The following is a 27,677-nucleotide window of genomic DNA, read 5'->3' as shown; positions in this document are numbered from 1 at the left end:
CTGCAGAGGTTTAGTTTGCATTTGCCCCTTCTCCATCCTGGCAGTATTTAGGATAGTTGGGAATGCAGGTTGAGAAGTGTTTTAGGACATTTGGATCAGCTGGGCTGTTTTGGAGAAGGTGCCTGGGTGACAGGTGAGTGGGTGCTCCCAGCCAAAAAGGGTTTTTACACACCACATCCCCCAAACCCTGACTGCCCTCACCCTGCCACCACAAAATGACTCTGGACACTTCGTCCACGTAAGATACCCTTTATTAAACATACTCTTAAAATCCAAAACATGCTCAAAGCAAAATCATAAGCAGCAATCTGGTTTCCTTCCTTAAATCCCTGACACGTGGGTCGCTGGAACAAGGGGCTGCCACCTTCCAGCCCACGCCGCGCTGGCAGCTCCTGCCTGCCCCTTGTCCCTTCTGGGTGGCCGAGGACGGCACTGATGTCACCCACGCCCAAATCCCGTCTCTCCTGTGCCACCCAGAGGATGGATTCCTTGCTGGCAGCCAGGCAGCAGCACCGCTCGGCCACAGCATCCTCCCGGCTCCTCTCCACCCAGCGCCCACCCCGTGTGTTTGTCTGGCCGCTCCTGCAGCCTTCTCACCGCTCCGAGGAGCCAGAAAACCCTCACGGTCTCTCCTAAGTCCTCCTTGTTCTGCTGGCAGCCACAAGCAGCCTGTGCCAGGGTGCCAGGCCAGCTGTCCTTGTCCCCTTTGAAACCACGAGGAAGGTGGGCTTTGGTAGAGGAGATGCTCCTGGAGCATCAGCCCGGTTCTCTCTCCCCTGCCCGTGCTGAGACTTAGGGGAGAGATGGCTGCCGTGGTTTTCTCAGCTCAGCACGACCTCCAAAGCTCTCCCTGTGTGGTGCTGTGGCTCCTTCAGGCTGGGACACCCAGCACGTCCCCCCAAACAGGGCACAAGGCTTGTCCCCACCACTTCAGCCCTCCCTGCTGTTTGCAGCTCCCACCTCGCATGCCACAGGATGGCCTTTTGGAGATGTCACCCCCCTCACATCAAGCGCCCAGCCCTGGGGTCCCAGGGAGGAATTTGGGAGCTGTTGAGCTTAGAGGAGACACAGCCAGCCCAGAGGAGAGAGCAGTGGGATGGCTGGCTCCAAACCCACCTCTGGCAGGACCCACAGTGGGGCCACAGAGCAAGCAGCTACCATGGCTTTGGCTGTGAGCCAGCCAGAGAAAACACCCCCAGCTCCAAAAAGGGCTGCACCCCTCTTTGGGAGCCACAGCCATCATCAGCACAGCCTGTGGGGGTGGCACTGGGAACCTGCTTCCCACACCACCCCCTCCAGGGATGCTGCTTTCAGTGCACGAACATCTCTGTGCTAAGGTGGCTCTGAAACACAGCTGTGTCCTGCAAAGAGGAGGTGGCCTGTGCTGCCACAGCCATGTGACAAAACCAGGTGGGGAAAAGGGAGGCTCAGCTTCCCACCCTGGGCTGCCCCAAACAGCCCCAGAGCCCGCTAGCTTGGGATGCAGGGTCTGATGGGGCTCCAAGTGATTTCTGACTGTCCCTGGTGCTCTCTGGAGCAGAGCCTGGCACTGCCAGCGGCCCCACCAGGCCCCCAAGGTCTGTGGCTTTATTCCTCCTGCTTTACTATCCCTGTGTGTCTGCCCTTGGAGCAAAATCCACTTATGCTGTCAGCCCAGAGGGATGGGATGGAGATGGGGGCAGCTCCCACACCCTCACCCACCCCTTGCTACAACGTGTTACGGGGAGGGCAGGATGGGTGGCATGGGGGTGACACTTTTGGCACTTGTTCCAGAGAGAGGGCACAGCCCAGAGCCCTGAGCTCACAGCAGGGCGGAAGACAGAGAGGATAAATTGTCAGTGCCCCACGGGCTGGTGACTGGGCTGGGGGCAGTACCAGGCCTCCTGCCCACCCCTGCCACACCTCAGGGGCCCAGAGGCTGCTCAGGAAAGCAGAGGGAGGGGAGCTGTGGGGGCACCATTACTGCCACTGCATTAATGGGGACATCCCGTGGCCTGGGCACAGTGCACGGCAGGGCAGGGGCATGGGCCAGCAAAACTGGGGTGGGGCTGGTCCCCCATGAAAGTCAGCAGCTCATGCACCAAGGATGCCAATCCCAATGCTCATCCTACAGCACACACCCCTGAACAGCATCCCCCATTGTCCCCACATCCCAGAACTGCCTTGGCGAGGTGACCCTGTCCCATCTGCTCCACACTTTGGAGAGAGGAGCCTGGGGGTGTAAGATGACTGGGGGGGCAGGAGGGGACCCCAGCTTGTCCCTGTTGGGGCTGGAGAATGGGAAGGTGCTAGTAGGGAGCTCCAAAGTAACATGGCTTTCAGCCCCCACAGAAAAGTCGAGGTTACCATCTTTTCTTTTGAAAATCAGTCCTGGTCCAGCCAAGGGGTGGCAGTGACGATGCCCACGGTGCCCAGACACCAGGGTCCCCCTGGGTGGGCAGGGGTGTCTGTGCACCCACCGAGGCTGAGCCCTCACTTGGGCAGGGCGGCCGCTGCACGCTCCGGCTCCCAGGGGCCAGGGGGGCAGCGGGGCCAGGTCTGCTGCAGCCCCACGTTGTTGTTGGCTGCCTCTGGGCCTGGGGGGAGAAAACGGGGATTAGGGGCTCCCAAAGCCCACTGGTGCACTGGGCTCATTTCTCCATGGGGGATGCGATTTATTCTCCCAAGTAACGCCCACCTCCCCAGCCCCCCGTTGGGTTTTGGCTGCAGTGAAGGCTGGGGGGTGCCTGCACTTACCTCTCCAGGCTGGGGGAGCCCCTCAAACCCCCAGTTCCTCAGGAATGCTGAGGGGCTACACGGGAAGCACAGCATATCCATCGCTGGGTTTAAATAACCCAAACGCAGGGGGCCACCCGTGCCCCCTGTGCCCAGCCCACACGCAGGTGTCCTGTGGGGCTGCAGGCCTGGCACCAAGGCACGTCCCCTTCTGAGGGGGACACCAGCGATGGGTGACAACCCAGTGCCAACCCCCCCGGGGGACGGGGCACGAGGCAGGTGCAGCTCTGGGGGTCTCGTGGTCTCACCTATTCCTCAATGTTAATGGGGCAGGAGTCCGGCACGGCGGCTGCGTGGCAGGAGAGACCAGAAGGCACACGGTGAAGGGAGAGCGGCGCGGGGACACGGGGACATGCACACGAGCGGCTGACGGGGGGCCCGGGGGTCTCGTCGCCTGTGAACGGGTCTGGGAGGATGGGGAGCTGCTGCTGGGCACGGGGTGAGGGGTCCCCATGCGTGGAGCCCCCCGGGGTTTCGTGCCAGGGGGAACCGAGGGGTGGACATGCTCGTGGTGCGGGGGCAGCCGGGTGCCCACGTGCCTCCTCTCCAGCTGCAGGCTCCCAGTTCGGGCAGCAGCCCTCAGCTGGGGCTGGGGGATGGCAGAGCTCGGCCCCTGGCTTGTGTCCCACCTCCAAACCCACCAGAGGCTGCGTGGTGCCCTTAGGAAGGGGTGCACCCCTAAGGCAGCTTGGCTGCACCCTCCAGCCAGGTTAAGCCCTGTGCCCAGGGCGGCTCTGAGCTGGAAGGACTGTGTGAGGCCGTGCCAAGGCCAAGGGCTGAGGCTTCCTCAGAGGGGGAGCAACAAAATCCTGCTGCCTGCTGATTTATGGGAGGCGACAGCTGCCATTTCGAGTGGCTTTTCACGGCGAGCTCAGGCTGGAGAGCGAGGCACGTTAAGTCTGCAGATCCCGGGGGGAATGGATAATTAAACAGGACCACACGTACACGCACACGGAAATCCCATTAAGAGCTTGATACTGCCTCAGTCACTGCAGTGCTCCAGTGCAGACACACAGCTCTGCTCAGTGCACCCTCGAGAGGCTGCCGAGGAGCAGGGCTGGGGCAGCAGGACACGGTCTGGCCCTGGAGCAGAGTACCAGCCCTGTGCCCACCCATCTCCCACCCCTTGTGCTGCTGGAGGGGTCTGCCCTGCTGGCAGACCTGCCCTGGGCACATCCAAATCCCATCCTGGTGAAATCTGTGGCTTTAAACCAGCAGGAGCCCTCAGGGGATTTCAGGTTCTCCACAGCATCTCCCCAGCCCCCCCACCTCAATGCCAGCCTTTCTGGCAGATGTCTTTCCCCAGTTTTTCTTTCCAAAGCTGTTTTTCCACCCTGCCCCCAGCAGAGGCTGTGGCCAGAGGATGCTCAGAACACCAGGGACAGCCCCTAAAACCCGTGCTCTGCAGGATCCACATAAGGTTCTAGTTAAACCTCGTGTCCTAAAATCCCTGCAGTGTGGACTTCTGCCTCCTCACAAAGCTCTTTCCCACCAGATTAAAATCTGCAGAGATTTCAAAAGAAGCTTTGAGGAACCACATCCTGCACCTTCATCCATTAGAGAGAGGACAAAAACATCATTATCAAATGCCACCAGCTTGGAGACTGCCCAAGAGACTTGAGAGACTTGGAGATGGAGACCCTTGAACACCACAGATCTCATGGGCCAGGATGCAATTCCCTACAATCACTGAGTGGGGCTGTCATGAACTGGGTACAAGCCCTGAGAGATTTTATGAACGATACAGCCAAAACAAAACCACAAAACATGGAACACCCCCAGTCTGTCTCACTATGAGCCTAAAGGACTGTAAATTTAAATACACAATACTGATCTTAACTCCTTGTGATATAGAAGCTGACTGTACTCTAGATGGCTTAAGGGTGCCCAGCATACCCTCCACAACTGCTCCAAAAACTTCTCCAAAACCTATAAAATCAACTCTGAACATTTCAAGCTCAAATTGGTTGAACAACAACAAATATTGGATGCAGAACAATGTTTCTGCTCTCAGACCAAAACATTCATCTTTTACAGGTACCTCCTCTACTGGGTGGTAGACTATTACCTCACACATCTAACTGATATATTGGGAACTGGAATAGGAGCATTGAACAATATCAGTCTTGAAATACTGACTGATCAGCTGGGTGCAACCATTAATAATTTGAACACTACAGATCAACCCTTAAGGTCTTCCTTATCTGCTCTTAGAAACACACAGTGATAAGCTTCAAATATCAAAAATATTCAAATGCTAGTGACCAACTGGCTGATGGTCTGGAAATTGCTCAAAGCAGTGTCTTTAGCACTCAGCTGTATTCCAGCTCAGTTGTGGTTACACTCCTCCAGTTCTGGGATAATCACTGAATGGGAAAAGGGACTTTTATTCATTAAAATTTGAAAGGGCATTTCAATTTTGGTGGTCTTCAATCAGATTTTCCTATGCCTCCATCACCAGTAAGGTCACAGCGTTTGTCTTAGCAATACAGAGTGCTTCTGTATATACCAAGCACCAAATCCTTGTGGTAGGAATGGGATTCGATCCATTGGAGCACTGAGCATGGGCTTTTAAGAATAATCACACACCTGCATGGCAAACCACTGATGTAGATTGCTGTTGTGAGAGCATGACAGGGATTTATAAGTGAAATTAATATTTTGATAGCCTAAGCTGTGTGTTTGGACACAGAACTGTGCCTATCATTTTGAAATGTCTCCTGATAATGACCCTGAAACCATCCCAGTGTCCATAGGATAAGGGAATGTGTGTCTAAGAACCCTTTGTGACAATTGAACAGTGGGTGACACAAAGATACAGCTTTGTTAGCAGCTTGAATCCACATATTTGTAACTTCACCTGTAGAGCAGGCGGTGACTTCAGCTACTCCCTACCAAAAACTGTGCACCAAAATGTAGGCTAGATGTTTTATATGACACTTTGCCTACAACCCCTACTGGAATGGATTGTTAAAAACTGGCTAAAAACTGCTGGAACATCCTGATCTACACAAACTGGTACAACTCAAAAAGGAAAGTCAGAAAACAATGATCATTGTCCATTATTATGTGGAAAAAACGCCTCATATCCTACAGCGACTGAAAAGGGATGGAGAACATAGTTTCTGCCATTCCCAGGGGACCATGGACAGCCCCAAAGCCTCCACTCTGCACCTCCTCAGCTTTTCCTCACAAATGCTGAGGCTGGATCACCCCTCTCATGCAGCACAGCTCGTGCTGAGGGCTGCAGCTGCCGGACACAGGGACAGCTGTGGTGGCCAAAGGATGGAGAGGGCATCCTTGGCTGGGCTCAGCTCCTGCACGCCAGCCCAGGCAGGGGACAAGGCCAGTGCACACCTCACAGCAGAGCAAGAATTTGACCCTGTGCTGGAGCCATCTGGGCTGCAAAGCTCCCCGTTCCTCATCCTCCCCCCAGCACAACCAAGAGGGATGCAGTCAAGGCTGGCTTTGGCTGCTGCCACAGCCCAGGGATGCTTTGCCAGGCCCCCCAGCAAAGCAGAGGTGCTGCTGGGACACCCCCAGCTCCCTCCCCAGGCCAGCAGGACTCAGCCAGCTGCTCACAGAGGGTGATGGAGAGGACACAGAGCTTTTGTTGCAGGCGCCTGTTCCTCCCCAAGAGCCTCAGCCGTGTTTCTCCAGCACAGAAACCACCAGGAACAGGCAAGGCAGCAGGAGAGGAGGCTTTCCCAAAGGAGCAGAGGAGTAGAAAGGATTTCCCCTCCCTCCAGTGGGTTTCACCCACCCTCTTGGCTCTCCAGCACCTGCTGCAAGTCTGGGGCCTGCCACAAAGTCAGCTGAAGGGGCAAGGCACAGGCAGAGTTGCTTTCAGCTTGTCCACAAATGTATTGACTGAGACCCCACGGAGGGGGTTGTTTTGGTTTTTGGCCCGTTGCCCCACACACAGGCTGAGGAAGCAGAGCCTGCAGGGCTGGGCAGGGTCCCCAGCCCACTGCCCCCTTCCACACAGGGGCCAGGGGTGTTCAATACATTTGGCACCTCTGGGCAACTCTGGGCAGGGAAGGGGCACAAGCGTGGGAGGAGAAAACCGTGTTGGCACAGAGCGAACATGAACTTTCACACAGACAGAGGAGCCTGGGGGGGAAGGAAGAAAAAAAAGGGATGGAGAGAGGCTGGGAGGAAACAAAAGTGGAAGGAGGGTGGAGGAGAAATCATGAAGAAATGGGAAAGACAGATGAATGCTGGGGCTCTGTAGAAAGATGACCTGGTGGACACACCCCATCTCCCTGGCCTTGGAGGAGGACAAGGCAGGCATCTCCTGCTGTACAGCTGGACTGCCTGTGGATCACATCCCATCCCATCCCAAAATACTGCTGTGCCCACCACAAGCCTGTACCAGGCTACAGCTGTGCCACACAACCACCTCCCTAAGGAGGACTGGTGCCTCCTGGGGTGCCTGCAGCCCCCTGGCCAAGGGACAGAGAATCCCAGCAGAGCAAGTCTGGGGACATCCCAGTCTGGACAGGCCACCCTGACCCATGGCTGGTGCTCAGCCCCACAGAGGGAGGGCTGGAGGGGTGCAGTGAGGACAGCCTGGCAGGGATGGCAGTGGCCAGGATGGTGGGAATGACAGCGATGGGAGAGGAGGGATGGGTGCAAAGGGCTGGGGGGATGCAGGGAAGAGTGGAACTGTCCCCCCCCACCCCAAGTTCATGTTCAGCAGACGGCCACTCACCAGGTAAGCAGGCCTCAGAGCACAGTTTATTGTCCAGCGCTTTCACGTGTGCGATGCCCGTGTCATTGTTATTGTCACACCTCAGACCGAGGAAAGCGCCTGTCCTCGGGCCTGGAAGGGAGTTAAGGCAGTTAACGCCGCGGCCGGGCCGGGGCTCGACGTCGCCTTTGTGCACAGCGGGGTGGGATTTCTGGGGCTTCTCCTCTCCCCTCCCCAGCCTCTTTCAAAACAAAAAAATGACACAGAAACGATGCATCGGGGTGGGAGCGGGTGAAGAGTGGACAATAACGCCTGGGCACGGCCCCAGCTGCTCCTCTCCTCGCACCGGCCGCATCGGAGGGCAGCGGAACAGCGACGATGCGGCCACGGGCACGAGCGTGAACCTGCCCAGGGTTCAGCCAAACCTTCCCTCTGGCACAGCCAGGCTGTGGTGGCACCCATCACCTCCTGCAGGAGCCCCTCCGGCACCAGAGGTGCAGTGAGAGCTGTGTGGATGCCAGGAAGAGGCAGTAGCTGGATGTGTGGGGCAAAAGAAGCTGTAGCCAAGCTTTTGCAGGGGGGATGGAGGCTTTTAGGGATGAGGGAGGTAACCCTGCTTCTTAGCATCGCTTCTACGAGAGATCAGCCCCCAGGTTCTTACCTGCATCCATCAGATGCAGGTGACTGAACCTCGGGAGGGATGTTCCCAAACATGCCAGTAGCCCTGCTGAGAACAGGTGCAGGACTGTCCTATGGAGAAAGGCCATCCTGCTCCCAGAGTTGTTGGGATGCCCATGGATGTCCAACCACAACCCCTGGTTACTCCTATGTGTTATACTTGAGTGTCCCCATCAGCACGAGCCTCTCTGCAGGTCAGAGGCCATGATTTGGGGATGGGTGTTCCATGAGTGTTCCTGCTTTCCAGCTTGGCTGAGCATCCGGCTTGGATGGGGAAATAGTTTTTTCATGCTTTTGCTAAAAAGAGACTTGGAAATGTGGGAGGGGACACACTGTGGGCCTCCCTGTTGCCCAAAAACAATCCAGGGCAGTTGGTGGCCAATGGCATGGAGGTGACCACCTCTCTCCTTGGCTGTCTGAGCTCAAGGGAGGAGGTGAGAGGAGCCCTCGATGTGCGAGTGTTGACTTGCAAAAGCACATTGAGGACAGGCCAAAGAAAGTGAGGAAAGCATCCTAGAGGGAACAGCTCTGCAGCCTCTTGCTATGGGAATCAGCCCAGACACTGATTTCTACAGGGGAGAGTTTCAGAGACGTGAGTAAAGACCTTGGTGAGGGAAAAAATGCAGAAAGAAACCTCTTTCCCATTTGGCTCCTTGGAAAAACCACTGGGTCCTGCACACCAACCACGGCCTGCTCCATGTCCCACACTGAGCTCTTGGGGTCCCCGTGGCTGGCTGGCTCCCCCTCCCACTGGTGTTCAGCCCCCCGTGGGTGTCCCCACTGTGACAGATGTTCCTCTGACTCCAGTGCCCGCGGGGTCCCCAGGGCTCTCCCTGATGGCAGCGGGGAGCTGGGGACAGCACAGCACCTCCCACTCGCTGTGACAGTGAGCTGAAAGTGGGGGGACAGCAGCCACCCAGGGCCTTTTACCGTCTTCCTGCGTGGGAGAGGCGTCCTCGTCCTCCAGCACATCGTTGCCCTGTGGCACAGGCGAGAGGCAGCGAGTGTTAGCCCGGGGCTGTGCCAGGGGCTGTCCCCAGGCCCCTGTGGGGGAACATCCCTGGCCCCCATGGATCAGGATGCTAGTGGGGCACTGCCCCACAGCCCCATCCATCCCCAGGGCAGCCCACAGGGACATGGATGCGTGGGCAGACTGTTCCCCACCCCAGCTCTGGGGGAATGTGGTGCCAGCTGCCCAGTTTCCCCCTTCATGGGCACAGCTGGGATCCCCCCATGGTGCTGGGTGACACCACAGCTCCCAGTTATGGGCACAGCTGGGATCCCCCCACGGTGCTGGGTGACACCACAGCTCCCAGCTCCTCGTGGCATGGTTACGGTTACCTCGGCATCGCGCTCCTCGGCAGAAATGCTGACAAAATTCAGATCTGGGGACTCCACAGGTGTTGACTGTAGGAGGAAGGTGGGAAAGAGGGAAGGAAAACAAAAAGAAAAGTCTGGTGCCAGTGGTTTTGGAGGAGGAGTTAGATCCCATGGGGAAGCTCTCCAGCCTGGGCTCCCCCAACAAGCCCCAGTCCCCACCTCTCCATCAGAGGCTGTGGCGCTGGCGGCCGTGGGCGAGGGGAGCATGTCTCCCTCCTCTTCTTCCTCCTCTTCCTCCTCTGTGCCAGGGGCGATGTAGGAGCCAGACATGGAGGACATGGTGTCGGTGCTGAGCTGGGAGTGCTGGCTCTGGGAGGAGGCCATGGACATGACGGACTGAGCCAGGCTGCTGCTCACAGGCTCTGGGGGAGAGCAGGGGCTGAGGGGGCCGCTGGACCCCCCCACCCACTGGTGGGAGTCATGGCACAGCACCCACTGATGGAAGAGGGGCTAATGAGGAGTAGTGGGGTGCAGAGGAAGAACTGGCTGCATGCCATGGGGATGTGATGGGTGCAAAGCTGCCAGCAGCAGGTCCCCAGGGCTTACAGCTCCCTGTTTCTGGGTCTACAGGGTGACAAAACAGGCATGATGAGTGCCCCTGTGACTCCCATCTCCAGGTCTATAGGTGACAAAGGAAAGGTGACACCCTAGGGCTCCATCCAATGTCCATGGCAGGGTAAGAAGGGGCCATGCCACAGTGTGACAGTCCTGAGATCATGATGCCACTCTCCTGCCCTGCCAGTGCCTGTGAGCTCCTCCATGCTGTACCTTCTGGGGACGAGATGGTGGAGGACAGGGGTGTCCCAGTGCACGAGGACTGGTCGATGGCTCCTGATGATGACAGGGTGAGGTTTTCACTCTCGGGCGTTGCACCACATTCCTGGAAGAGGAGCCCACAGGAAGGATGGGATAGGGGATATTCAGCATGGATGGCCCATCTCCTCCAGGCGTTCTCATGGATGGAGGAAGAGCCAGAAGGGGCAACTCCAGCCAGTCTCTCCAGTCCCAAGCCTCCTCCAAACCTGCTGCCCGGCCAGTGCCTTGGACAGTGCTCACCTCCTCATGCCGGGCTGGGGATCTCCTCCTGGAGACCGTCAGCTCAGACTCAGTGCACGACTTCTCATCCTCCTCTTCGGGCAGGATGGAGGAGTTCTGTGAGATGGACCTGGCCAAAGGGGCAAAGCAGAGGGATTCACCCGTGCCCACAGCCCCCAGACCCCCCGAGCACCCCCAGCCTCCCGCACCCACCCTGGTACCCACTTGGAGATGCTCTTCTTCAGCCTGAGTCCCGGGGGGCCGCAGTCGGGCAGGCGCTCGAGGGGTGCCAGGGCCCGCAGGGGGGGCGGGGGGCCATCGGTGCCGTAGGAGGGCAGGGTCCCCACGCCCGGGGGGTGCCCCAGCGCCCGTGGGTGCAGCGCGGCCGGCGACGGCGTCAGCGGCCCATTGAGGGCCTCCAGCAGCGACACCACCTCGTAACCCGGCGGGATGTTCTCCGAGGACTGCGGAGAGGGGGGCACGGGGTTGGCAGCAAAAGGGTTTTAAAATCACGGGGGTTTAGGGTTAAAAGGAAAATTAAGCTTAGTAGGCCCTGAAAAGAAAATAAATACCCTAAGTACATGAAGACCTTGTACCTCGCTAGAAGTGCACCTGTGTAGCTAGTACACGATAAATTATATAATTGTTAGATGTGATGATTGTTTAGTAATTAAATATAATTACTGTTTAATCGTAAGAATAATCATGAGAAACTGTGGTCAGGGGCCTAAGAAAGATCACGAGAAACTCGTGTCAATGTATACAATAGAACAGTATAAGTTTAATAATTAATATGTAAGTTATATAACGATAGAATATAAAATACGTTCAGCTCGAAAGCCGTGTCGGAGTCAGATTTGGGTCTGTATCCCTGATTCCCAGAGCTCTCAATAAAAATACCTGCATATAATCGTATCCCATGATTATGTGTGTTCCTGAACACTAACAGGGTGAGGATCACCCTGGGCCATTTCCTCCCTTGGTCCCTCCCAGTGGGATCAAGATGGCTCAGGAAGAAGCTCAAACCTAGAGAATGGACACCCAGCCAAAAACCTTTCTTCATTTTCTTTTTTTTTTTTTCTTTTTTTTTTTTGTAATAGCAACCCTGCATTTTTGCAAGATAAATTTGCAATAAATCCTCTGAGACACACAGATCCCCAAACCTCCCCATCCCGAAGGAAGAGGCCAGGGTCCCACCTTCAGCCAGGCACTGACCGAGTGCTCCTCGGAGTCGGAGGTCTGCGGGGCGATGATGGGGTTGAAGCTGGTGGGTGAGAGCGGGCCCAGCTTTTTCCTCATGGCTCGGATTTGAAGCAAGGCTCGGAAAGCTGTGGCAGCAGGGAAAAAAGGGAGGGGTAAAAACCAGGCATCAAAAGGAGACCTGTCAAAAAATGACACCCCACTTCCCAAGAGGGTATCCCCAGTGGGGCTGGAGGGACTGCAGAGCTGGAGGGTGGGAGATGCCAGCCCATTCCCAGAGCATTGGGTGGGCAGCACCTCGAGTGCTGTGTCCAGTTCTGGCCCCTCAGTTTGGGAAGGACATTGAGATGCTTGAGCATGTCCAGGGGAAGGCAACAAGGCTGGTGAGGGGCTGGGAACACAAAACCTGTGAGGAACAACTGAGGGAGCTGGGGGTGCTCAGCCTGGAGAAAAGGAGGCTCAGGGGTGACCTTGTCACTCTGCACAGCTCCTGAAAGGTGGCTGAGCTCAGGTGGGGTTGGGCTCTCACCAGGCAGCACTGACAGAACCAGAGGACACAGCCTCAAGCTGTGTCAGGGGAAACATGGGTTGGATATTAGGAAAACGTTTTTCACAGAAAGGTGATAAAGTTCTGGAATGGCTGCCTGGGGAGGTGGTGGAATCACCATCCCTGGATGTGATTAACAGACTGGATGTGGCACTGGGTGCCAGGGTTTAGTTGAGGTGTTGGGGCTGGGTTAGGCTCGATGACCTTGAAGGTCTCTTCCAACCTGGTCATTGTGTGAATTCTGTGAAAAATGACACCCCATTTCCCAACAGGGGCATCCCCAGTGGGGCTAGAGGGACTGCAGAGCTGGAGGGTGGGAAATGCCAGCCCGTTCCTAGAGATTCCAGCCCATTCCTACAGCTGCCAGCCTGTTCCCAGAGACACCAGCCCATTCCCAGAGACACCAGCCCATTCCCAGAGACACCAGCCCATTCCCAGAGACACCAGCCCGTTCCCAGAGACGCCAGCCCGTTCCCAGAGACGCCAGCCCGTTCCCAGAGACACCAGCCCATTCCCAGAGACACCACCCCATTCCCAGAGACACCAGCCCGTTCCCAGAGACACCAGCCCATTCCTACAGCTGCCAGCCTGTTCCCAGAGACTCCAGCCCATTCCCAGAGACACCAGCCCATTCCTACAGCTGCCACCCCATTCCCAGAGACACCAGCCCGTTCCCAGAGACACCAGCCCATTCCCAGAGCTGCCACCCCATTCCCAGAGCTGCCACCCCATTCCCAGAGACACCAGCCCATTCCCAGAGACACCACCCCATTCCCAGAGACACCACCCCATTCCCAAAGACACCAGCCCGTTCCCAGAGACACCAGCCCGTTCCCAGAGACACCAGCCCATTCCTACAGCTGCCAGCCTGTTCCCAGAGACTCCAGCCCATTCCCAGAGACACCAGCCCGTTCCAGAGCTGCCACCCCATTCCCAGAGCTGCCACCCCATTCCCAGAGCTGCCACCCCATTCCCAGAGACACCAGCCCATTCCCAGAGATGCCAGCCCGTTCCTAGAGATGCCACCCCATTCCCAGAGACACCAGCCCATTCCCAGAGCTGCCACCCCATTCCCAGAGACACCAGCCCATTCCTACAGCTGCCAGCCTGTTCCCAGAGACTCCAGCCCATTCCCAGAGACTCCAGCCCATTCCCAGAGACACCAGCCCGTTCCCAGAGACACCAGCCCGTTCCCAGAGACACCAGCCCGTTCCCAGAGACACCAGCCCGTTCCCAGAGACACCAGCCCATTCCCAGAGACACCAGCCCATTCCCAGAGCTGCCACCCCGTTCCCAGAGACTCCAGCCCGTTCCCAGAGACACCAGCCCGTTCCCAGAGACACCAGCCCGTTCCCAGAGACTCCAGCCCATTCCCAGAGACACCAGCCCGTTCCAGAGCTGCCAGCCCCAGCAGGCTCCCCGGGGCTCACGCAGCCTGCAGATGGGGCAGTTGTTGGCCTGGTAGCGCAGGGTGTCGGCGCAGGTGCTGCAGAGGCAGAGGTGGCGGCAGGGCAGGATCAGCGTGTCCCGGACGTCCGACAGGCAAACCACGCACTCGGCGCTGTTGTCGCTCACCTCGTCCTCGGCCACCTGCCCAGGGCACAGAGGGAACTGCTCGGCCCACGTGGCACCAGGGTGGGTGCTCTAAAATACTGGCTGAGTGCTCAGAGAGAGTTCTGCCTGTGGCCATCAGCTCCCTGCTCTTCAAATGACCCCTTGGGACTTCATTCTTCTCCTCCAGGAGACTGGGAGTGAGGCCAAAGGAAACAGAAACCCAAACTTTCACCCCAGTTTTTACATATGAGAGCAGAGCATAAGGCACATCCCATGCTTTGAGCCCCATGCTCCCCATCTAAGCCCCATCTAAGAATGGGGTGGAAAGACCACAAAGAATGGGGGGAAAAGCTCAATCCTTCCATTTTCTGCCTCCACCAGCTCTGATGCCAACACAAAATGTCCCCAGGCATCACCAGCTCCGTGCTGTGATGCAAACTCCTGCCCTGAGCACGTTTCAGTGCTAGGGGAAGGGAAGAGGGGATGAGGGAAGACCCTGGGACGCAGGCACACACCTTGGAGTCCCGTGTGTTGTACTTGTTCTCGATGCCGTAGATCTCCTGCAGGAGGTAGCTCACACCATCCACCTGCAATCCCATGGGGAAGGGGTGAGGAGCAGACACCTTGCCCAGAGCCACTGCAGCTCCTCCTCACCCCCTGCTTGGGCCAGTCCTCCTCCCCCCAAAATCCAGAGGTTCTCTTTGCATTGATAACCTTGAAATTGCACTCCCTGGGAGGCAGGGGCAAGGCTGGGGTTCTTGGGGCCCCCCAAAACCCCTCAGTGCCTCCCCTGCAGGGTGTGCAGGGACACCTGCACCTCAGGGACACCTCAACACTCACCACTTGCTTCTGCTTGAGGGGCTTCACGCAGAAGGTGCCATCACTGTGCTAGAGGGAGGAAAGAGCACATGGGTGGCACCTCTGGGCTGCTGTGCCAGAGCACCCACCCACCCTGTGGCTGCCACTGCTCCCTCCCCACTCCCAACAAGCCCATTTTGTAGGAATTTTGGCTTTTCCTGACAGTCCAGCACCAGGTAGCTGTGGGTGGTCACACACACTGCAAAGCTTGTTGGAGGAAGGAGATGGATTTGAGCCCAAACGTCTCAGAAGTGGGTGCCTAAAATGAGGGAATAGTCCCAGGATTTGAGGAGCAGCCTGAAACATCCCCAGCCCAGCAGCACCATCCTGATTCCCAGGGATTCTCCAGGCTCTTGTACCTGGGGGGTGATGAGGTAGGAGGAGGGGGATGCCCCACTTGGCACTTACCTTCTCAAAGGTGGCCAGCAGCACGTGGCAGTGCCCACTGTGCTCTGCAAGACACAAAGGAACGCGCAGGGCTCAGGGGACGGGCAGAGCCACGACAGCAGTGAGGAAAAGCAGGAGGCTCTGCCCAGCAAACTGGGAAAGGCCATCCCAGCAAGCAACCCCATCCTCACCCTCTCCTTCATCCACCACTGCCTGCACCACCATGGGATAAACCTCACGGTCCAGGTCGAAGCCCAGCTGGAGAGAGACAGGGGAGGCTTGGTGAGATGGAGCAGTGCTGAGGCTTCACCCCACCTCCACCTGCAGGGATGATGGGGGGGCTGGGGGCACCCACCTCCTCCTCGCTCCACTCGGAGGGGGCGATGGTGTGCGAGGGCACACAGAACTGCTGGCACACCCCCCGCTTGTAGTGCACCGTCTCGGACTGCAGGCTGTTGTCCTTGGGGGTGTAGCTGTCCCGTGGAGAGAGGACAGGGTCAGGGCACCACGGGTGTCCCCACACCCCTGCTGCTCTCCCCAGATCACGGAGATGCCAGGAAAATGGAAGGAGGAGGGGTGGGTCACTCCTCCCCTCCCAGATGCCTCTTGGGGTTGAGGTAAGAAGTTCTAAAAAAGGCTAAAATGATCCACAGGGTAAAGTATACACAGGGCAGCCAGCACAGCATAGGAGGGGACAGGACAACTCTACAGACAAGCTGGAGGGGTCTCGGGGGGAAAAATTATTTCCCCTGGTCTCAATTCTGACCTGAAGGTAAAAAGAGGGAGCAGAATGTGACAGGGAAGGAAGTGGCAGAGGTTGGCAAGGACCCAGTGGTGGCACCTGGGGGAAACAAGGAGCCCCCTCCAATCTCAGCACCACCCTTAGCTGTTTCCTGTCCTGAAGAGGAAAGATCCTCGGGGGAGAGGCTCCATGTCCATCAGGCAGGGACACACACCAGGCCTGGGGGGTGACACACAGGCCTGTCTGGGGCTCCTCACCTCGCCACCCCGTTCTGGAATTCCTCAGTTGCCTGGTAGTAGATGGTTATGGCCACACGGGCGTCGGTGTCGAAGGTGAACTCCACGTTGTAGTGCACCTTGGCTTTGCTCACTTCTTCCCCTGGGGTCTTCACCTCCTCCGAGCACCTGGGGGGCACAGCAGGTCCAGGAGACAGGCTTTGGGGTGCTAATCCCCTCGGCACCAAAAGGGGCTGCTGCCCTCCACTAGGGGAAACTGAGGCACAACAGGAGTGCCTGGCACGGCCGGGGTCACGCCTGCAGGCTGGGAAGTGCTGCAGGTTTCACAGATTTCAGCCCTAATCCACATCCCCCCCGCCCTGCCACAATCCCCAGCCTCCCTCTGTTGGAACTCAAAATGTCTCTCAGACATTTTTAGAGGTTCCAGGCCTTGGTCAGAAGCATTTTAGACCCTGGCAGGCAGCTGGAAACAGCTGGGATTTTGAGTTTGAGCCATGGAATGAGTTACCAACTTTGGAGGTGGAACAAACAGTCACAAAGGGTTAGATAGTATAGTAGAAGTTTAGTATTGTACAGGGGGGTTTTAGCACCTGTACAGGGGGTTTTTACTTTGTGCATGGGGGTCAGAAGTTCTAAGATGGAGGAAAGTGGGCTGATCCTGTTCTTCCTCCTTCTTCTTCCTTGCCTCCATGTTCTTGGTGATGTTGGCACTTATGGATTGGTTTAGAGTAGAAAAGCACCATTTAATATAGGTAATAGCATTGGGGAAAAACTGTAAACATCTAATATGTAATATATCGTATAAAGGACAGCAGCAGCCCTGGGTGGGAGAGAAGAAGCAGTCGGGGTCAGAGAGGATGTCAGGGTGTGTGTGTGCCTCTGCCTGAGCTGTGAGCAAACCACAGCAGCCCCAGAAGAAAATCTTTTAGATAACTCGCAATAAACTACCTTGAGACTGAACAACAAGAGGCTGCAGAGTTTTTCTTTGGAAGCACAGGTTGGAGGAGAGACTTTACCACCACATGAGACCCCTGACCAAGCCCGGGGTTCTCACACCCTCCAGCAAAGCCTTTGGAAGGTGGGGGAGGAAGAAGAAGCCAAGCACTTCAAAGGCAGCGCTAAAATCCTTTAATCCTGCGGCACTGCCTGTGCTGGCATGCGGGAGGCAGGAGGGGAAGGGCTGCAGCCCATCCCTCCCTCCATCCCTCCAGGATGAGAGATGCAGGAGGCAGGAGGGGAAGGGCTGCAGCCCATCCCTCCCTCCATCCCTCCAGGATGAGAGATGCAGGAGGCAGGAGGGGAAGGGCTGCAGCCCATCCCTCCCTCCATCCCTCCAAGATGAGAGCCCCGTGGCCAGCAGCCCTGGCAGCCCCCAGCACTCACTTGACCAGGCGCAGGGTGTCCTTGCGGATGTTGATTAAGCTCCTGAGGGTCTTCACGGGTTCCTGAGGAGGTGGAGCAGCATAAGGGAACTAGGACAAGAGAGACACCGGTGAAGGCAGACGCACATGGGGGCTCTGGACCCCTCCAGTGACCCGAACCCAACACCCCACAGAGGGAATTGGGGTGGCCTGGGCATCCTGAGGGGTGCTGAGCAGCTCCTGTTGGCACTTGGGCATCACCACGTCCAAGCATCCCACAGGTGCCACTGAAGGCAGATTAAAGCCTAGGCTGGGCACAGCATGGCTGATGGCACCAGAGGCTTTGCACATGAATTGCCAGCACCGTGGAGCTGAATCCCACTGCTCTCATCCTCTTCAGGAAGGGAAAAGGGCAGCAGAGTCATTAAACTGCTGCTAACGAACTTTTTTATGAGTCACTGAAAGTGCACCTGCAGAACTGAGCACCTGCAGAGTCACCCATTGCAGCTGGAGGGGAGAGAGTGAGAACACGCTCCAGGCTGAAGCTGAGCCGTGTCATGACAGGTTGTGCCACGTCGTGATACGTCCCCTGTTACTCAGACTAATGCAGTCGTCCAAAATTCCTTGTTTGCACCTCACCCAGTCAAACCATACCCAAACCAGCTCCGGCAGGGAAAGCACCCATGGGTGCACCCCCCTCCTGCAGCAGCCAGGGGTGGGTGACAGAGGAGGGAAGGGGCAGCCAGGTCCCCTGGTGCCACCCACAGGGGCCGTGGGGCTGGGCAGGATGGGGAAGTGCCACAGGCAAATTTTGTGCTGCAGAAACCACTTCGGGCTCTTTCACTCTCCCACGTGTGAAAAGCACTTTTTGAGGGTGGTTAGATTTTTTTTTTTTTAATTAAATTTTACAAGCCAGACTTTGCATATCAGAAAGGGGCTATTCAGAGGACGTTTTGCATCTCCTGACCTTCAATCAAGCTGAAACACAACAGAAAAAAAAAAGGGTAACAATTGTGGTGAAGAACCTCATCCACGTGCCTATAGCAACATTTGGTGCAGCTTTTGCTGAAGTGAAATAAAAACCACCCTCAAAAGTCTGTCTTGGGGTTTTTCTACGAGCAAACTCCAGCAGCTTTGCGTGGGCACGGAAACCCAGTGGCACATTTCAACAGCTCCTGGCTTCCCCTGTGTGCCTCCAGCAGCTTCTCTGCTCCTCAGCCCCTGCATGGTGGCAGCTACTTAAACCTGCAACGCCCTTCCCAGCCCCTTGGGAACCCGTTCCCAGCTGGAAAATCCAGATTATCGTGTATCCATGGAGGGGAGAAGCTGCACAGCCTCCAGCGCTGTTCATAGCTCAAAGTGCTCTGCTCATAGAGGACTTGGGACACAATTATTCCTAGATCACCTGGCCCTTAATCCCCAAAATTAATCCCCCACCAAGAAGCAGTGGCCATCCTTAATGTTTCCAGCCCAGCCAGGCTCTCACAGAAGGTCAGAAGGCAAAAGTGTCACAGCCCAGAAGCATCAGGACAGGGCTTGGAGGCAGCATCAGAGGCCCAAGTGCTGCCCGGACACAAGCTTGGACCAGAACCAGCACAGATCCTCCCCAACTCCTCCCTGAGCCCCCAAAACTGGCCTGACCCAAAAGTCCAGCCCCAGAACTGCCCCTGCTCCCCGGGGAGATGGGATCTTTGGCACAGCTCTGCAGCCCAGAGCCATCAGTAATTAAACTGGAGCAGGACAATTTAGCTCGTGATGCTGTATTAATTCTCTCTGCTGTTTCCAAGCTGTTCCTTTGCCTTCCCTGCTGCTCTGCTGACATGGGAACTGCTCACTGGGCAGTTTAGAGGCTTTTACTGTAATCAAGAGGATTTCTCAACACTCAAAGCTGGAAGAGACCCTGAGTGCTGACGTCTCATTTTCTGGGGAACTGCAGAGGAGGGAGAGAAAGGCTCTGCTTTGGCCACCCAGTGTTGGTGTGCTTTGTGGGTGCTCCTGACCTTGGCTCTGCTGGGATCCCTGCCCTGGCACAGCCCAGGGCTGGTCCCTTCCCTGCTGAAGGACCACACAATGCTGCCAAAACACTACCAAAGGCAGTTCCAAGGAGGAAACAGGAACTTTACTGGCAGCAGGCAATGCTTGAGAGCTGGGCCAGAGCACCAGGCAAGTTTTTCTGTTAAGCCCTCACCCTGAATCTTTTGAATACTTAACCCCCCACCAAATTCCTCCAGCCAGTGCTGGTGAGTTGCCCCATTGCTGAGAAGCACCCAGATGTGGGGGGACATCACTCCCAGCCTGAATCCCTGCTCTCATTTCCTCCCTTTCCAAAGGCAGCAAGCACAAAAACCATCTCCAGGAGCCTGGAGTGTAGGGACCCCTCCAGCTGGGCTCCCTTGTGCCCTGAGACCAGCTGGAGCTGGCAGCACCCAGCACTGCAAAACCCATCTGTGCTGTCCCCAGCCCCAACCTACCCCCAGCCTTTTTACTTTTATTTTATTTCCTCCCCTTCTTTGCTACATCTTGGGGAGTAATTTCATCTGTTCCTGTCCAAGCTGCTCTACTACCCCAAACCACACCAGGGCTTCTGTGTTATGCCCCCCACCATGTGCCCTCCTGTCTGGCATATGGCTCCTGGATGAGATGGGGAAGGCAAGAGGAAATGCAGCTCTTGGAGAGGAAATGAGAGAGAAATTGGATTAAATCAGCCCGATTCCCCTTCACCATTAGTCCCTGATAGAAGACAGGCTGCAGCAGGGACCCAACCCTTGTATGAGCCATCAGAGAATCCACTCAGCCGGGCTTGGCTGGCTCTGCCCTTGGAGGGGTGTGGGTCTCAGATTCAGTCAAAGAAAGAAACTGAGAGTTTCTAGCCAGGCAAAAGCCTAGGAAAAAGCTGGGAAAGAATGTAAATAATCCTTTATCTCTCTTGTTGTTCACACTGTTTATAGTTAAGTTCTATCACTGTGCATCAAGCACTCTGCACCAATGCTGTGGGTTGTTTTCACTTCAGAACCAATGGATTTGGTCCTTGCAGAGCTCTGTATAAATGGAGTTGTACTCTCAGCAGCCTTCTGATCAGAGTCTTCTCATTCCCATCCTGCCTCAACAGCAACAGAGGGGGACAGCCAGCAGCCTTGTCCAGCACACCCCATGACCCACACAGCCTCCACTGCTTTGGGAAGGGGCGTGCAGGTGCCCCAGGTCCCCCCAGCCCTGGGTCCCCCCGGTACCCACCACCACGGGCCGGGTCCCCAGGAAGTTGAGGTCGCTGTTCTCGCCGAAGAGGTACCCCTCGGGGTGCGTGGAGTCGAACTTCTCCCCGCCCATGATGAAGTGGTTGGCAAAGTAACTCCCTGCAATGAGAACACAGAGAGAGCCCGAGTGAGGAGGGCTCCAGCCAGGCGATGAAGCGGCACCAAGCCCCAAATTGATGGCTCCGAGGTGACTTTGTCCATTGGTGGCTCCGAGGTGACTTTGCCCATCGATGGCTCCGAGGTGACTTTGTCCATCGATGGCTCCGAGGTGACTTTGCCCATCGATGGCTCCGAGGTGACTTTGTCCATCGATGGCTCCGAGGTGACTTTGCCCATTGATGGCTCCGAGGTGACTTTGCCCATCGATGGCTCTGAGGTGACTTTGCCCATCAGTGGCTCTGAGGTGACTTTGTCCATCGATGGCTCTGAGGTGACTTTGACTTTGTCCATCAATGGCTCCGAGATGACTTTGCCCATCGATGGCTCCGAAGTGACTTTGCCCATCAGTGGCTCTGAGGTGACTTTGTCCATCGATGGCTCCGAGGTGACTTTGTCCATTGATGGCTCCGAGGTGACTTTGCCCATTGATGGCTCCGAGGTGACTTTGCCCATTGATGGCTCCAAGGTGACTTTGCCCATCGATGGCTCCGAGGTGACTTTGCCCATCGATGGCTCTGAGGTGACTTTGTCCATCGATGGCTCCAAGGTGACTTTGCCCATCGATGGCTCTGAGGTGACTTTGTCCACTGGTGGCTCTGAGGTGACTTTGTCCACTGGTGGCTCTGAGGTGACTTTGCCCATCGGTGGCTCCGAGGTGACTTTGTCCATCGATGGCTCCGAGGTGACTTTGCCCATCGATGGCTCCGAGGTGACTTTGTCGCCAGGATCACCTTGCTGGGAGCACTTTTGGTTGAGCTCACTCGCTGAGAGCCCCCAGGCAGGCAGAGGCTGCCAAGGGCCACACTCCCTGCCTGCCCTCCCCTCTTCCAGCATCCCACCTGCTCCAGCACCAGGCTTAAAACGCGGATGAAAAATCAAAACCCCACAATTCCAATAAAGATTTGTATGTTTGTTACAGTGCTAGACAGTGCTAGAGACTCATTGCCCTTCAACAGACGTATGCCCCACTCTAACTCCTGATCCTTTTTTATTACCCTTAACTAATTTCCATATGCATAGAATTTCACAATAGGTCCATGCATATTCATTCTACTAATTTCGTGTTACACTTACAGCTAGTTACACTTATACTCAATTTTTGTCAAAAAGTACAGAAAAAACTCTTAAGTCACTCAACACTGTCTTTGTTCTCTCTTACTTTTTTAGCTTAAAAATTTCTATTCTTTCTCTTTAGCTAAGGCAACTTTGCTAGTGTTGCAGTTACTAAACTAGACAGCATCTTTTACTTATGTTAGCAAGCTCAAAACAGCACATTTCACTTAAATCTAAATCAATTTTTACCCTGCTAAATTTTCACTCTGTCTCAGGCTGGTGGAGGGGCCAGCCCCAGGGCAGCGCTGGCTCCATCCCTGGGATTTAACAGTGCCTGCTCCCCTTTCCCTATCTGGGAAACCCCTGGGAGCCCCAGCATGGCCTGAGCCACCCAAGGTCACCCTGACCTTCATCCATCGAGGAAGAGGAGATGGCCCCTGGGGCAGCCTGACCTGCCTGAGAGCCCTGGAAGAGCCCGGCTGGCTCCCACATCCCCGGGAAGGGCAGCACGGAGCAGGCACACAGCCCAGGGCTGCTCCTGCCCAAAACCTCGTGTGCCAGCCAGGGCAGCGTGGCCACAGCCAGGCACTGCCCAGATGGGCTGCAGCTGCACCAGGAAGGTGGGCAAAGCACAGCTGAGCTGAGTTCTGGCAGTTCTCAGCCTGCAGCCTTCCCTAGGAAGGGCTCACCTGTGCGAGGCAGGATTTTGGGGTCCTGCAGACCCTCCAGGAGGTCAGCACCTTGCCTGCAGAGTGCTCCTGATGAACGCTGGGCAATGACCAGGGTTCTTTCTTCCCTCACAGGGCCAAAACACCAGGAATGTCCCAGCCCCGAGCTGGGAGCAGCCCCCAGGTCAGGCACGTCCCCACTAAAGGAGAGTTTCCTCCCAGGCTGGCCAGGAGACAGCTGGTGCCTGCTCCCTGTCTGTGTGGGGAAAGCATGTTGTGGCACAGGAACTGGCCAGGCAGGAGGGTTGGGATGTGAGGTGGGACAAAAGGGAAGGGTGGACAGGGATGGGGAGCAGCAAGGGGTGAGCAGAAGCACCAGGAGTCAGTCAGATATGGACACAGTGTCCTGCATCCTGACAGCACAGGGACACGGTCCAGCTTATAAAAACCCCAGACACATCAGCACAGATCCATCTGCACCCCCCTGGGGGCACCCCAAAAGGAAACATTTGGGGACCACAGATAAAGGAGTTAAGCCTGGGCTGCAGCTCTGCTTGTGAGTATTGCAATCAGCTTCCAACAGAGGCAGGCACTGTCCCGGGCTGGATCAGGCTTTAATATTGCACTGAGAGCCAAAAGGGAGCCCAAAGCCCAAGGGGAGGGGTAGAGGGGATCTAACTTGGGGCCAGGAAGAAGGAGGGGGGTCACACAGCTCTGCCCCAGGCCCCATGGTGCAGGGATGCGTGGATGCAGTGAGCCCGTTAGCAAACGTTGACCATCAATTATTGATGCCTGCTGCTTTCAGGTCCCATTTTCCATGTACATAATTTATAGGCAGCTGGCCTGGAAGGACTCGGCCAGGTGGAAAAAAAAGCCTCAAGAGCAAAGTGCCTTCAGAGCTGCCTGCAACAGCACAGCCAGGGGAGAACGGGGCCATCCAGAGCTTTCCCTGACACTGACTTGGAGCAAGAGCAGGAGATGGCAAAAAAAAAATGACATTTAAACATGGAGAAAAGCCACCCCAGCAGTGAGGATAAGCTGGGAAATGGAGCACAGGCTCCCTGTGATTGGCCCAGCTGCAGTTTAATGCGTGCTGGGGGCTCCCACAGGATGGGCAGAGCAGGTGAGGACCACGCTGCCATCACCCAGTCTCTCTGCCAGGGGTTGGGAGCATCCCTGGGTGCTGCAGGCTCCCAGCACATCCCCCAGAGGCTTCAACTCCCTCTTGACAGCAGGCAGAACCAGCTCTGTGCTGTCTCCCAGGAAAGGTCCTCCTTGCTGTCAAACAAGAGGCTGGAGGCGTGCCAGGCTTTTCCAGGGAAGCAGCAGCACAGGAAAGCCCAGGGCATCGGCAGAAGCACATCAGTGACTCCCTGGACAGGGCTGGGGGGCAGGGAAGCACCTTCCCAGCCACAGCCACCTTATTATGGGCTGAGTGTAAATCCAACACCTACTCCCGGGGCAGGAGAGCCTGTCAAGGACAGCCACGCCTCGGGAAGGGCTGCACAGAGCAGCTGCTGGAAAGGAGGAATAAACCCCAATTGCCTGAGGTTCCTGGCAAAAAAAAAAAAAAAAAAAAAAATTCTGGGTATCCTGCATATCTGCTGGCACCAGCACACATCTGGCAGCTCCTTTTCCCCGTGAGTGCCAGCAATGCCACCTTGTCCAGCTGACAGAGAAGGGTGAGGACCTTGTGTGTGCTGTGCCCATGGCTCTGGCAGTGACACGTCCTGCACTGTGCCTAAGCCACCGCTGCCCTGCTGGGCTCTGGTACTGCAGCCTCTGACTCTCCAACGTTACAGCCCCACTCTCCAAAGCTGCCAAAACAGAAAAGCTCATTCCCAGCTCATCCCCACACTCCTGGTGAGGGAAGCACCGGGTTTGCACAGCCTGCAGTCAGCCCAGGCTGGTGGCCGTGGCGTGGTGCTGGCACAGGGTCACCCTGCGGCCGTGGGTGCCAGCACAGGGTGCTGGGATGGGCTGGTGAAAGGCTCTGGGTGCCTCTGCCCCTGGGCAGCCCTGGATTTAATTCTGTGCTCTAAAGAGGGCAGCCAGAGCCAGCGGCAGCCGGAGCTGAGGCCAAACCCTGTCCACAGCACTGCTGCGTCAGCGCCCGCCTGCCACGGCTCTGCCACCCCCTGGGCTGTGCCCCCACGACCGGGGTGCCACTGCTGCATTAATCCCGTGCTCCTGCCCCCAGCCAGGGCCCTGCTCACAGTCCCACGTGCCCCAGGGGAGCTCAGTGCCAACCTCAGCCGGGGACAGCACCTGAAAGCTGGAGACTTGCCCCAAAAGCCATCCCAGCAGCCAGGCAGTGGGCTCCATCTACAGCCCCTGCTGGCTCTTCCTCACAGAGGTGCCACAGAAGTAAATCTCAGCCTTTTTTTGAAAAATTATGGTTCAACTAATCCCCTTGACACTCTGTCTGAAGGGGATGGGACTCCCAGGATGGGGAGATGCTAAACTGGGTCAGGACACAGCTGCCCTATTCCCAGGGGCTGCACTGGCCATCACGAGAGAGCCCACAGCCCAAGGCACATCACAGCCAGAGGGAAATGCCCCAAGGTCCTGTGAGATTCCCCCCCAGAACCACATTTCCAAACCAGTGGCTCTTTCCAGCTGGCTTTTGAGGTGAGGGAAGTGCTGCTGCCACAGCAGAATCAGCTCAGCTGCCCAGCACGTCCTCCCTGGGCTGCCGGCAGCGCTGAAGGCAAATCCCACTCGGATTAAAGGCAAACCAGCCATAATCTCCCAGGGCCACCAGCCTGCCCTTGTCCCAGTGCAGATGGCTGTGTCACCTGGGCACCTCCTGCCCTTTCCCCAAGGACCCTGGGCAGCACCAGGACCAGACCCCAGCAGCGGGACCAGGCCAGCTGAGCACAGCCAGGAGCCCCAGGCTCCCCCTGAAAGATGGGGTTAAGCATCAGCCTGGTGACCTCTGCAGCTGAGATGAGTTTGGAAGTGCTCAGCTGGGTGCACTTGCACCCTCCACCCCTTCCTACCCAGATATTTTCAGAGCCCCTAAATAAGACAGGGTCCTAAAGGGTAAACTTGTGATGCATGGAGACACCGTCCCTACCAAGAGCAGCCCCAAGGATGGGCTGGTCCAGCCTCACCTGGCATCAAAGTGACTTGAAGCCATGTCAAAGGGGGAGCTGGGGGAGCCCTGCGGGAGGCCAGGCTGTCAAGGATCAGCCATCTCCAGCCAGCTGTGCAACCTATTTTAGATCAAAATTAAAAAAAAAAAAAAGGCAAGCACAGCTTTTCAGGACAAGCGCAGGGTTTGTCCTGGCTGTAATTCTTGCTAAGGAGGTCTTTGGTTGTAATTAGTGAATAATTTGTCACAGCGCTAACGATCCCAGCGTTTTCCTTATCCTATTAACTACCAAAATAGTTCCCTATGAATAACATTTAGTGCTGTAAGGACCCTGTGCCATCTCCTCACGTGCACACACGGTGCTCCGGGGCATCACCCACCGGTGCCGGTATTTCTGCGGCTCTGAAGCGCTGCCCACCCAAGGGCTGGAGCCCATCACCCCTCCCCAGCCCCCCCCGGACACCCGCTCAGCCCGGCCCTTGCAGGGGAAACCGAGGCACAGAGGGGAGGGACGGATTTTCCAAGGTCACGCACAAGGTTTGAGACAGGGCCGGATTCTGGAGCGGGAGATGAATCACCAGCCTGGAGGCAGGAGAGGAGCCGGGAAGGGGAAGGCTCCCCACGGCAGGGGCTGGGGTGCTGCGATGGGGCACAGCCCTGGGAAGGAGGGATCCCCTCCAATCCCTCCCAGCCCAGCCTCCCTCATCCTCCCGGGAATTTAAACCCAGGATTTTCCCGAGCAGCCGGCACCGGAGTAACCGGCTATAAAAAGCGCCTCCGGAACCCGGTGCCGCAGAGCACGGCTACAGAAATCATGATGGGAATAATGTCATTAAAGTCGCGTCAACTCGGCCAAGTTTGGGAAGCGGGCTGTACCGGCAAAGGGGCGCCCGGAGAGGGGTGACCCCATCGCTCCCGCGCCGAACTCACGCAGGGTGCCCCGCACCAGACCCAGATTTTCAGGGTGCCCCCCCCGTGAGTCAGAATTTGCTTTGGGGTGCGCAGGGTCACCCCGCCCGGAGCAAGGTCCTGGCCGGTGCCTGCCCGACTCGCTCCCCTCTCTCCCTCCCCATCGGCGTCCCGGGACACCCCGGGGGCTCACCGGATTTCGGGGGGTATCTGTAGACGGAATTAGCGGGGATATCCACTTCCTCCACCCCTGCGTTCTGCCGGCTGGTCAGAGCCCCCATGGCCGGGCCGGGGCTCAGCGGGCGGGGGGCGGCGGGGAACGCTCCCGCCCGGCACCGGCACCGGCACCGGGACCGGCACCGGGAGCGGGAGCGGCGCTGGCGGCGGCCCCCGCCCGCAGCATCCTCCGCTCCGCTCTGCGCCGCCTCCGCGGCACCGCGGGGCTGCGACACTCGGGGCGGGGCTGGCATCGGCCGGCACGCCCCGACCCGCCCCGCCCCGGCCCGGCTCGGTTGTGAGGCGAGAGGAAAGGATGCTGCCGGGATCACCGTGCCCCGGTGTCCGCCACCCGCCCAGCGGCGTCCCCCTTCAAGTGCCACTTACCTGTCCCCCCGCGGTGCACACGCGTGCCCACGGTGCCACCCACCTGCCATCTCCCGTGCCACCCGGTTTGCTCCGGTACCCTCCTCGCCATCACCCGCCGCCCTCAGTCACCCCGCAGTGATTCCGCCCACCACGGCCCAGCCTCCTCCCACCCTTGCCCCCAGCCCCACGGAGTGGGCGGCACCGGGCAGCAATCCCCGCTCAGGGACCCCCAGGGGCAGACGGGGCATGTCCCTCTGTCCCTGTGCCCGCCTGGGAGAAGGACAAGCCCCCGCTTCTCCCGGCAGGTTATAGAGGGGAGGATGTTGTGCAGATGTTGGCACAGGGAATGATCCTCTCCAGCGGCGCTCCAGGGGCGCAGAGCGCTGGGCAGGGCCAGGTTAGAGCCCCCCGCCAGTGCACATCCCCACCATCCCCACCATCCCCATCCTGCCCTCCCCGCTCCGCGAGTTCCTCTGGAGGCAGGAGCCGCCCCAGTGCACCCCGAC

General features: G+C 57.3%; 1 protein-coding gene across 4 annotated transcripts; it reads right to left on the bottom strand.

The window, feature by feature from the left end:
- Positions 1-233: 233 nt before the first annotated feature.
- RNF157 (ring finger protein 157) lies at positions 234-27,316 on the bottom strand. Of its 4 annotated transcripts, none has more exons than XM_031506369.2 (20): positions 27,233-27,316; positions 20,681-20,799; positions 17,469-17,557; positions 16,107-16,253; positions 15,463-15,580; positions 15,299-15,365; positions 15,129-15,172; positions 14,703-14,750; positions 14,378-14,449; positions 13,739-13,898; positions 11,777-11,889; positions 10,787-11,025; positions 10,583-10,691; positions 10,295-10,406; positions 9,686-9,888; positions 9,488-9,553; positions 9,077-9,125; positions 7,490-7,600; positions 3,024-3,064; positions 234-2,576 (listed from the first exon to the last, which is right to left on the bottom strand). In XM_031506369.2, the coding sequence occupies exons 1-19, from the start codon at positions 27,237-27,239 to the stop codon at positions 3,024-3,026; spliced, it is 1,914 nt and encodes a 637-aa protein (XP_031362229.2). In that variant the 5' UTR covers positions 27,240-27,316; the 3' UTR covers positions 234-2,576. The 4 variants fall into 4 exon arrangements, 3 of the variants coding, with proteins under 3 accessions (XP_031362229.2, XP_021397361.2, XP_077643470.1); XM_021541686.3 differs by lacking the exon at positions 27,233-27,316 and adding an exon at positions 26,780-26,986; XM_077787344.1 differs by lacking the exons at positions 3,024-3,064; positions 27,233-27,316 and adding an exon at positions 26,780-26,960.
- Positions 27,317-27,677: the final 361 nt, after the last annotated feature.

This window comes from Lonchura striata, chromosome 19 (genome assembly GCF_046129695.1).
Source record: "Lonchura striata isolate bLonStr1 chromosome 19, bLonStr1.mat, whole genome shotgun sequence".
Classification (NCBI taxonomy): Eukaryota; Metazoa; Chordata; class Aves; order Passeriformes; family Estrildidae; genus Lonchura; species Lonchura striata.
This window is presented reverse-complemented; position numbering and strand designations above follow the sequence as displayed.